Raw genomic sequence first — 11,852 nt, 5'->3', positions numbered from 1 at the left:
GGTCATTAACTCTATCCGATTGTTCGCTCACCTCTAGGGAAGCGAAATATTTGCTCCACCAATCGAGCGACTCGTCCTCCACCTTCGCGCGTTCCGCCCTTTTCCGCTTCTTCCGCCTAGCGCCCGTGTTCAGCAGTCGGGCGAACAGCTTCTTCAATGACCGCAGGATCCCGAGTATCCTCAGAGGGGAGTCCTCGCCGCCGCCGCCGCCGCTCATCTTCTTGTACGGGATCAGGCCCTTGTTCTCGTCCCTCGTCGAGTCGTAGTCGACCGGCAATGGTACTTGATAAGAAATCGAGCGGAACGATAATATCGTATGTTTTGGCGACGACTTGTCGGACCACGAGCGAAAATATTTCACATCCCCCTACTTATCGGGCGATCGATCAACAATGTTCCAAACGCCTGGCGAACTACGAGAGATTGCTCGAACGAAATATATGTACCAGAGTATACAGAGCGTTTCAAAATTGTAATTACTCCGCGAAATGAGGGGTTCCTGAGGCCTACTTTGCCGAAATGCAATCCGCGGCATTCTTAACGAGTTATTAATGAAAAAAATAGCTGACAGCTTAAACGATCTTGAAATGACCTTGAAATGACCTTGAAATGACCTTGAAATTCTTATTATTATTAAAAAACTGTTTGAATTTTTTCAGATGATATAGAGACTAGTGGACAATGACTATACTACTTAAAATTGTTGGAGTAAGAAAACAGAAGAAAAAGCTCTTATTTCTTAGCTTTATTATCTCAGCTTATTAAATAGAAATAAAATAGAAAACTATCGAAAGCACTATATAGAAAAAGAAATATAGAAAATACCAAAAGAAATCAAGATCGTCGTGGTACTAATTTCAACTGGTTAAAATTGTTTAAGAACAGATAAAAACGAACGCGTCTGCCGTATTTCATAGACAATTTATATTTCGCGCAGGGATTCACGATCTCAAAAACCATGAAATCTTTGAAGAATTGAAAATTAAAGAATTAAAAGTTCCACGCTTTCGCGCGCGATAAACACCCGTGACAAACAGTTGTTGCAACGGGTTTATCCCGTGGGAAGTTTCGTATGGGACGCCGTCGAGCAAAATGAACACGCCAGCCGGCCGTTTCGCGCCCTCTAACCTCCCCCCCCTCCTCACGGCCGCTTAATGTTTTTTCGACATCCCATCGCCGCGGCGAAAAACGTTTTAGTTCCGCGCCGAACCGGGATAAATGCTCGGGCCCCGCGAACTTTAATTAACAAAGTTTCCCCCGTTGCGTGCGGGCGAGAACACAGGATTTTCCATGGCGTTATTAACTCGCGGAGTGGAAAGTTTCGAATCAATGCCCGGCCGCGTCCCGGTGTTCAACGAGCCAGCTCAAATATTTAATAAGCAGTTGCGATGCGGGGAAACGTTCGGTATGTTTAAACATCCGGCCGGCCCTCCCTCTCGTCCAACCTCCCCCACTCACTCTCCCTCCCCACCACCCCGGTATTCATCGTCGGACAAACACAGCGATAGAACGGTATTGTTATTCCGATTTCTCATGGCCGCTATATTTGTTCATTAGTTTATTGCATTCGCGACGCGCCTGCGAATGTTTTCTAGCGCGCGGAAATCTGAATAATTAGTTTGCCCGCAAAGATTTTCATTTGCCAGTTGTTTCGGTAAATTGTCGAACGTCTGATCGGCCGGAATTTATTTTGGCAGAGTTTGTTCTGTCGGAATTTATGAAGCGCAAAATTTGTTCTGTCAGAATTTATTATGCACAGAATTTGTTTTGTCAGAATTTGTTCTGTCAGAATTTGTTCTGTCAGAATTTGTTTTATCAGAATTTGTTCTGTCAGAATTTGTTTTGTCAGAATTTGTTTTGTCAGAATCTGTTTTGTCAGAATTTATTCTGCATAGAATTTATTCTCTCAGAATTTATTTTTTCAGAATGTATTCTCCATAGGGTTTATTCCTTCAGAAGTTATTTCGACAGAATAAATCCTGCATAAAATTTATTTTTTCAGACTGTATTCTGCATAGAGTTTATTTATTCTTTCAAAATTTATTTTGTCAGAATTTATCCTACATAAAATTAATTCTGTCAGAATTTATCCTGCATAAAATTAATTCTGTCAGAATTTATTTTGTACAAAATCTATTCTGCTAGAATCTAATCTGTCAGAGTCTGTGCTGCATAAAATGTATTCCTTCAGAATTTATTTTGTCAGAATGGATTTCACCAGAATTTATTCCTTCAGAGTCTATTCAACATAAAATTTATTCCCTCGGAATTTATTCTTTACTAATTTACTTTGTCAGAATTAATTTTACCAAAACACATTTTGCCTTGAATCTATGTGGTCGGAAATTATTTGATTTTTTCGACAAGCATTTGTTCACCCGTGCAATGTTTCTTGGAAATAAAAGTATTCTATTACTCGCGTGCGATCTTAAAAACAATAGCCGATATGCGAATTAAATAAATTTATAGGTGGTCGCCTTCGCGGCTTGGAAAACTTACGAATGACGGATTGCTTCTTCGTCCACAGGGACTTCAATTTCGTCTCGTGTATCTGCGCATCGTAATCCTCTTCCGTTATTAATTGCTCCAGGAAGACGTGAACGCTCGGCACGATGCATATACCGGCGTACTTAAAGCAGCCAAATCCACGCGAGTCATAAGCTTTTATGGTGACGGAGGGATAGTAGACTTCCAGCTCGGGCATATCCTTCGCCAAAATTTGCAACCGTGAGAACGTTCAACCGCGTGCGATAGCTCTCGAAATGTCAATAAATATCGATGTCGTTCCAGAGTCCCAAGTTCGAAGCATTAAATGGCGATGATCGAGGAACGCGGTCGTAATTCCTTCGGAATTCGAACGGGTCCCGAAGGAAATTTTCGAACTGTTAGTTTGCGAGTTAGTTTTCTCCGCGGGAATTTCTGCCGAATTTCTGCCTAGTAAATCATAATTTTAATTTAATTATATCGTAATTCTTAATTTGAATTTAATTCCATCGTAATTCGTAATCGTAATTTAATTCTATCGTAATTCGTAATTTTAATTGACTTATATCGTAATTTGCCGTTTTAATTTAATCATATTGTAATTCGTAATTTTAATCCCATTACTTAGTAATTTTTTATTTTAATTCCAATAGTTAGAATTATTTTTATTTTAATTCCATTAGTTAGTATTCTTTTAATTTTAATTCCATTACTTAGAATTATTTTTATTTTAATTCCACTACTTAGTATTCTTTTAATTCTAATTACATTGTTTAGCATCTTTCAATTTTAATTCCATTACTTAGCACCTTTCAATTTTATTCCCATTACTTAGTATTTCTTAATTTTAATTCCACTACTTAGTATTCTTTTAATTTTAATTCCACTACTTAGTATTCTTTTAATTCTAATCCCATTGCTTAGCATCTTTTAATTTTAATCCAATTACTTAGCATCTTCTAACCCTTTGCACTCGAGTGGTGGCTCTAAGACACCTCTAAAATTATTTTGTCACGTCCCAGAATAAATTTTATACTAAAAGAATTTAAATTAAAAAAATTCTTAACAGTTTCACTGTTGGTATGAGTCACAAGAAGCAATGTCATATTTGTAAAATACATTTTGTCAGAGAAAATGGAAATACTATAAGCTAGAAAAATTCTTCTAGATTTAGAGCAAAAACAGTTTCGAGTGCAAAGGGCTAATTTAAATTTAATTGCTTAGCATTTCATTATCATTCTCCAATTATAATTACGAATCGCGTGGTAATTTAATTAAACGAGTTTGCTCGAACGCGACCGAATTACTCTCTGTAACCATGGCTCCTCGAGTATCGCAATTCTATAGAGCCCTCGCGATTCGAGGGCTCGGATTCATCGAGTTCATTGGGATTCTGAACGACCAGGCGCATTAAAATGGAAAAAAAAGAAAGGCAGGCGTCGAAAGGCACTCGTTTACCAAGTCGACGACGATACGGGGTTCCTCGAAATTGCTGAATTTCTTCGCGTTCTCCATCACCTCGGATTTGACGTCGACCCCGGCGCACTCGACAATAATCCGCGGCCTGAGCACCGGCACGTAATTTATCTTCTTCATGTCCCGAACGCCCCAAAATATTACCTCGAGCCGGTAGCCGGCCATTCTCGGTCTGATGTCTTCCGGTATTCTGTATACAATCTCCTGTTTCGCGCCGCTTATCGGCTCGTCCGTCGCCTCGTCTTCCCCGACCTAAGTGGGCGCGCAGAGATTTCGACGGGCAACATCTGTATTCGGGCGGGAGGGAGCCAACGGAATCGTTTAACTTTGGGCCGGGAAGGAAACCGGCACGCCACGGCCAAAGTGTCTCAGAAACTGGCGGATCCGTTCGAACTTACCATTCGCGTCCGCTAAACTAACTTCGCTCGCTAAATAGAACGAGGATTAATTCTTACCGAAACTAACCGATCGCGTACCCTTCTACGATTCTCGGATCCTAGTGTCTTCGATAATTCAACCATTATTACATTACATTGGGTTCGGGAATAAGTTCGTAGCGTTTTTATATTTTCTTTTATTTTACAACGATTTGTTGCTGTTTGACAAAGTGTATATAATATTCATTCGATAATGTTGTTTCTGCTCTACGTAACTGTGGTAATAGTTATAACAATAAATTAATCCATTATTTACTATTTATTTATTTTTTTATTACGTAACGTTAATAAATAAATAAAGGAATAATGTAATTTCCGTCCTTGCAAACGTCAAGGAATGTTTCTTTCGGCAAACTCTTGGAATCTGCAAGCGGACTGCTCAAATTGTTATTATATATAGTTGTTATTATGTTATAATTGTTATTACATATAATTGTATTAAAACTCCACTATCGAATTATACACTTTGTCAAACAGCAACAAATCGTTGTAAAATAAAAGAAAATATAAAATATTCTTCGCCTGCTAATATAAAATTATTTTATAGTCGAGCTTTATTGTAGAATGATTTTATTAAAAACTGTCGACGGGCAGAATGATGACTGATGGTTGGTTTTCCTAGGGGATGAAATTTTAGAAAATATTTCCGGCGCACGAGATTTATTTTACCTTTCGCGTCAATGTTTTATTAAATTCACGAGGCTATTAAATATTAATAAATGCAAGTAAAATTTGGATTCTCCTGCTCAGACATTTTTAACCAGTTAGGCGTGATTTATGAGTATAGCCGTTATTAATAAGTGATAATGTTTCATATCATGACGAAAATAAAAAGATATTCTCAAATTTCGAGACATTTTGAATATTTTAAGACCAGGCTTGAATATAACAAACAAATACAAATGCAAAGTGTCATTACGTTCCATACTTTGTTAAATATCTCATTGCACCGGCATTTTGAACTTTTATCTTTTATAAGTATTGAATTTTCTATATTTTAGATTTTTTAATTGAATTTTCTGTATTTTCTATATTTTATAAGTTTTTGAATTTTCTATATTTCCTATATTATATAAGTTTTTAAATTTTCTATATTTCCTATATTATATAAGTTTTTAAATTTTCTATATTTCCTATATTATATAAATTTTTAAATTTTCTATATTTCCTATATTATATAAGTTTTTGAATTTTCTAATACTTTTACAAGTATTCATTTACCATATACGTAGCATATATCAATGATAAAGGTCTAAATGAATACGAGCAATAAAATTATTAATTTCACTCTTCGATTCAATAATTGAACAATGCCTCTTCGCGTTTGACGATTATTCTCGTTCTGAAAAGGGGCTGGGGGCGCCACAACTAACCGGTTAAAGTGAAACATTATTCCGGCGTTCTCGAATAAAGTAGGCTTTCGAAACTTCTATGCAACGTCGGAATTAACTGGCTTAAAAGTAAATTGATTAATTCCCCCGAAACTGTATCGACATTCTAGAAAATTCACCTAAAACTCTCGCGTTATTAAAGTTCGCCTAAATCTCTACGCGAAACCGTAATTATTTATTTAAAACCGTGGGAGAATTAAATCGAAATATTCCGCTCAGTATTTTCGACATTCTATTAAAGTGATAATTCAACAAAAAATCTCGTATCGCCAGAAATTTGTTTAAACGAAAATTCTCGTATCATTAAAAACTCGTTTAAACCTATATCAAAAAACTATAATTATTTATCTACATCTGCGGATCAAATGAAACCATTTCTACGTATTTTTTTCAATTTTCATCAAAGATAAAATTTAACTAAAATCCTCATAATTAACCCCTCGCACTAAACAATTCCTATTTTTTATGTTACCTTTATTTATCACCGTCCCTGTACTTCAATAACTAAATAACTAAATTTGATTTCGTTTCGAAATAAATGAATAATATTCATATTTATTAGATCATAGTAGTGCAAGGGGTTAAACCGTATCCGCATACTATTTTCGTAATTGCGGCAAGAAAAGGTTAATCCGCGGTGAAATCAATTCGCGAAATGTCGTCGGAGAGATCGTCGTGGCTGGCGGAAGGCATCGCGCGGGTCGCGACTATCGATCGGGTATCGCCTCTCACCTCTATCAGCTCGAAGGCGGCGAGCACGGAGCCGGTCGAGTCCCTTTGCGATTTAAATTTGTACCACTCGAGTTTCGGTGGGAAATCAGGTGGCGAGTAAGTTTCCTCCGCGAGTTTAACTAATGGGATGGCTGTGCATCTTCCGCAGAACTCCTTGATGCCCTGAGAATTCCGAATTTCACTGGTGTTACACGGCACGGGAACTGTACATGCCCCGGTTCTCGCCGCGACGGCGTTTAATTAAACGCGAAAATTATGAAACGCTCACGCATATGTCCTGATCGTACACCTCCACCACCACCCTCGGCGGGTGCCTCTTTATGGAGTCCTTTGTCCCGTGGATCGTCCGTGGCGGCAGGATCAAAGTTTGATCCCAGAAAGGATCTAGGGTCTGCTTGATCGCCTGGAAACGTATGCAAAAAATGATCTTGTTTTTTTGAGAAGTGGGTTGTTGTTTTTATTAGTTTTCTGATTTTATTTGTTGTTATTGTTTTCGTTAATTTTATGGATTTTAATTGTTATTATTGTTTTCGTTAATTTTATTGATTTTACTTGTTATTACTGCTTTTATTAATTTTATTTATTTTACTTATTATTATTGTGTTCGTTAATTTTATTGATTTTACTTATTATCGTCGTCCTCAGTAATTTTATTGATTTTACTTATTATTACTGTTTTCATTAATTTTATTCATTTTCCTTATTACCATTGTCTTCATTAATTTTATTCATTTTCCTTATTATTACTGTTTTCATTAATTTCATTGATTTTCCTTACTATTACTGTTTCCATTAATTTCATTGATTTTACTTATTATTATTGTTTTCATTCATTCTACGGATTTCACTCGTTATTATTGTTTCCGTTAATTTAATTGATTTTACTTATTACCATTGTCTTAATTAATTCTACTCCTTTTATTTATACTATCCGGTAGACTTAATATTTTTGAAAAACAGAATTTTGAAATGAATCTTGTGCGACCTTATTTCTAATCGCCGCGGTTTTTCGGCAAAGGAGCAATTAAGAAGTCGACGGTAAAGTAAAGTAAAATCGTAGAGAAAACGTGTCGCATGGAGCACGGAATCTGTGCGAGTCGGAGGACAGGATAAAGGCCGAAAATTGGCCGCGGATCGGTGACAGAGACCGCGGGAATCCATTTACCGTGCGCCTGTTCACAAAAGAAGGCTCCGGGGCTTCGCGATAATAACGCGGCCGTGCGCCGCCCACTTGTCACCGGTAGAACCCGGCTGAATTCGCTATATATCGACCTAGAAAACTTACTCTGGTGGCGGCTGAGTAACCGTGAAACGCAACACGTACGAGCGGATCCAATAAGCCGGATGCATCCATCCCGGGATCAAAGCGACCTTGGAATATGTGGGCGCGTAATTGGAATACCTGGAACGCGCAAGACACGGGTGACGGAACGGCTGGGATTTATTATATTTCGGCACGAGACGCAATGTTTTCGAGGAGGCGGGGACATCTCGAAAATTCGTGCTTTTCTCGATTACTTTTGGAAAAACTACTTTGTTTAACGCTAAATCTACCAAGCGGTTAGCTAATTAATGGTCTACCAAATGAGCGGTCTACGAAATAATTATTTAAAAATTAATTACTGTCATTGAATTCCTAATGAAAGGAACTAGTATTGTAGGTACATAAAAAAGGGTTCCATTTAAAAAAATTCATGGTGGAAAAATAATATAAAAACAAAATTTGTTTATGGTACCGTGTCAGCCCCATTACACCATGAAACTTTGTCCTTACCATATATTTCACGTAACTTTGGGAACCACAAAGATATTTGAGGTGCGAACGTTTGGTGACTCGCCCTGTATATTATAATTATTATATATAATATTATCTAATAACAGAGATAAGGTTTATTTAGACATTTTTTTACTGCAATAGTAAAATAGATATAAAAATTTGAAGAATTTTATTTTGATAATAATATAAATACAGAAAATAATAAATTAGCTCTAGCAATGTGCAATTTGTTTCTGTCATTTGCCATGGAAGCGTCTTTACGATTTTTATAATTATAGTAATTGGGCGTTCTACGTGGTAGGTTTAGTGTCAAAAGTTCCATCGAAGTTTAAATTAATCCTTAGTTAATTTTCAATCATTTCCTCGTACCTAAAATTCTGTGAATTAATTGAAAACTTTGTGCTAGGATTATTTTACGAACAATTTCCCTGATAGAACATTATTTTTATTTCTTGTCTTTATATTATGTTTCGAAATAATTTTAGCATTATCAAATTGCTACAAATATTAAACAACTGTTTAATACAACAAATCTAATATATATGTACCGTTTACTGCAGCAAACATAACCTAGACATAACCAATATTACGTATTAAATCAAAAGGCTGAATATGAGTTAAAATAGCTTCGGATGTAAAGGGTTAATCAGCTTTCGTTTCTAAACATTGACATAACTGAAGAAATAAATTTCGTTTGATTTTAAAAGAAATAAAGAAAAATAATATATAGTAAATTACGCGCGACACTATAGCCACGTGTCTGACCCGTTACAAAGTGTTTAAACAAAATTTAAAAAATACAAACAACTTTTGAGTTATACGGTATCGTCGATTATGGAAGATTTTATAAAAGCGCGAATTCTCGATCGAAAAATAGGAGCTGAAATTTCGACTCGCCGCGGATAATTCCGACTGTTTTTTCCGGCGTTCTGCCCGTCACAAAAGACGCGGTTAAATGGTCGGCGCGCGATTAATTGGAGCGAACGCAAAAGAGGTTCAACGCTTAAAACGCCCATTCAATTGCATTTAAAAAGGCGTGTTCGCCCGGGGACTGCTTCGCAGCCACCGGAAAGCTTCAAATTACATTTTACATTACCTGTTATGACGGTCAGCTGCGTCGGACACGACCTCTGTAATTCCCGCTTTATTACTCACATTTCCCCGCGTCTTACTTTATTTCGCGTTACGCTATACCGCGCGCGAATATACTACCAGTGAACAAAAAGTCAGGTGAATTTGTTTTAACCCTTTGGGGACACGTGTCAGCATACAGCCGCCCAATTCTCGCGCAGCTGCCGTGCGTCTCGCGTATTAATTCTCGCGCACGTCTGTCATCCTAACCTATAAGCTACGCATGGAGATACTAGCTTAACCCTTTGACTACTGTCGGCGCCTATTGGCGTCCGAAACACGTTGTCATCCCAGTACCGTAGACGCCAAAAGGCGTCCAGATCAAATTTCGCCTGTTTCGCCCATTTGTTATTAAATTTGATGGTTAGATATTGTAGAAAAAGCTTAAAATTAATGTTCACTTCAAGTAATATTGTTTTAATGTAATAGAATTCAGTGTATTGAATATTTTAATATACTTCTTCAGAAAAACGAAAAACTTCACCGTACCCAGCGGACGGTCGCGATTTAATTTTTGTCGTACCGTAGGCCGGTGCATGCCAAAGTCTGCCGTAGCCAAAGGGCTAAGAAGTCTAGTCGCCTCTCAATGAAATTAGTGACTTTTAGCAACGAAGTCGTATCTTCCGTATAATGTAAACTTTCGATGCGAGACCATGGTAGGGTCAGAACGAATTTCAGTTTGTCAAGTCAGTCTTTCACTGCCAGAGAAATCAGCATATTACACGTTTTTCATATCATACAACATAACCTACACACGACTAAATTCGTTTGTTTATTACTTTGTTTTATTTTATAAAAAAGTTATTTGAATCAAGCTTTAGTTTTTACAACGCAAACGTGTGTGAATATTTTCCTTACTGCGCGCTCCAATAGCTGTCGTCCACAGCTCGCCCGTCGAGCGACTCCGTCCCCAAAGGGTTAAAACAGCGCGGTCCCTTGCGCCCGAAATTACAGAAAATCATATCGTACCGCTGAGCTGGTGTACTCCACGTATTTCGGGAACGAGTCGACGTTCCTCTCGTGCTCGACGTCGTAACCGGACGGAACCGTCGACCAGGACGCGTTCGCGTACGCCGTTGTCCCCAGCCACAGGTAAACCTCGATCTTGCAGGCGGCGTAATCGGCCTCGTCGCCGTCCCGCGGATCTCTCATGAACACGTCGATCTTTCGGCCGCATTTGCTGCCACGTTCTATCGCGTCCTCCGAGTAGATCAGCTCCTCCGCCGGCAGCCGCGTGCACGCGACGCGCCTCGATCCGGATATCATCCAGATGAAAACGTCCGGCAGACTGTGCTGCGGCTGGTGAAATTGTCGGATCGATATTAACACATTGAAGACGGGAGTCGTAGTACTACGATTTATCTCGACTATAGCTTAACCTTTTCGGTACGAGTGCCGGATATATCCGGCGTCCACGCGACAACCGCTCTGGACGAGCGCCGGATATATCCGGCGCACGTGCGACGACCGGTGTAAATAACAGAATTTTATATAAATAAATCTTAATATTTTATACAAGTACCTCTGAATATCTCTTAAGTTACAAGCAACACTTTTGTTCAAAAATGTTATTTTATTAAGCACAGTTTTTCTTTAACGCTTAGATTTCAATAATATTTGTATTATGTACAATTTAAGTATTGTATAATTGGATTTCAGTTATATTTGTATTATATACAATTTATGATAATTGTACATAAATTATATAATTGTAATTCAATTCTATTTCTAGTATGTACAATTTAAAATAATTGTATTACAATTATATTTGTACAATTTAAGATAATTGTATTACAATTATATTTGTACAATTTAAGATAATTGTACATGAATTATAGAATTGCGTACAGTTGCTTTTACTCGTGTATAAATTATATAATTGTATTTCAGTCATATTTGTATTATATACAATTTAAGGTAATTGTACATAAATTATATAATTGTAATTCAATTCTATTTCTATTATATACAATTTAAGATAATTGTATATCAATTATATAATTGTATATCAATTATATAATTGTATTTCAATTATATAATTGTATTTCAATTATACTTGTATCATATACAATTTAAGATAATTTTATATAAATTATATAATTGTGTACAGCAGCATATAATTGTGTATAAATTATATAATTCTGTACAGTTTCACATAATTCGTATATATAAATTATATAATCGTATTTCAATTATATTTGTATTACATACAATTTGAGACAACTGTACGCAAATAATATAATTCTGTAAAGTTGCATACGATCGTATATAAGTTATATTTGTACCATACAGAATTGAAAATAATTTGTATCCAGAGAAAATCGTCTCGGCTGACCGCCTCGCTTGGTCGAAAAAGTCGTCGTCCGCGAAGGGTTAACACTAGGATTACGGAGTAATAAAAGCAGCCGTTTTATATTTGTTTAT

General features: G+C 36.9%; 1 protein-coding gene across 1 annotated transcript in view; it reads right to left on the bottom strand.

The window, feature by feature from the left end:
• The window catches only part of LOC144475133 (otoferlin), a 24,946-nt gene that overhangs the window by 8,541 nt on the left and 4,553 nt on the right, over positions 1-11,852 (bottom strand). The window contains exons 7-13 of the mRNA XM_078190713.1: positions 10,398-10,779; positions 7,806-7,922; positions 6,789-6,923; positions 6,521-6,682; positions 3,943-4,212; positions 2,500-2,707; positions 55-282 (exon numbers count right to left, since the gene is read on the bottom strand). Of these exons, the coding sequence (XP_078046839.1) occupies positions 55-282; positions 2,500-2,707; positions 3,943-4,212; positions 6,521-6,682; positions 6,789-6,923; positions 7,806-7,922; positions 10,398-10,779 (1,502 nt within the window). The remainder of the gene's footprint in view (positions 1-54; positions 283-2,499; positions 2,708-3,942; positions 4,213-6,520; positions 6,683-6,788; positions 6,924-7,805; positions 7,923-10,397; positions 10,780-11,852) is intronic.

This window comes from Augochlora pura, chromosome 9 (genome assembly GCF_028453695.1).
Source record: "Augochlora pura isolate Apur16 chromosome 9, APUR_v2.2.1, whole genome shotgun sequence".
Lineage (NCBI taxonomy): Eukaryota > Metazoa > Arthropoda > Insecta > Hymenoptera > Halictidae > Augochlora > Augochlora pura.
The sequence above is the reverse complement of the archived record's forward strand: the minus strand, read 5'-3'. Positions and strand labels throughout refer to the sequence as shown.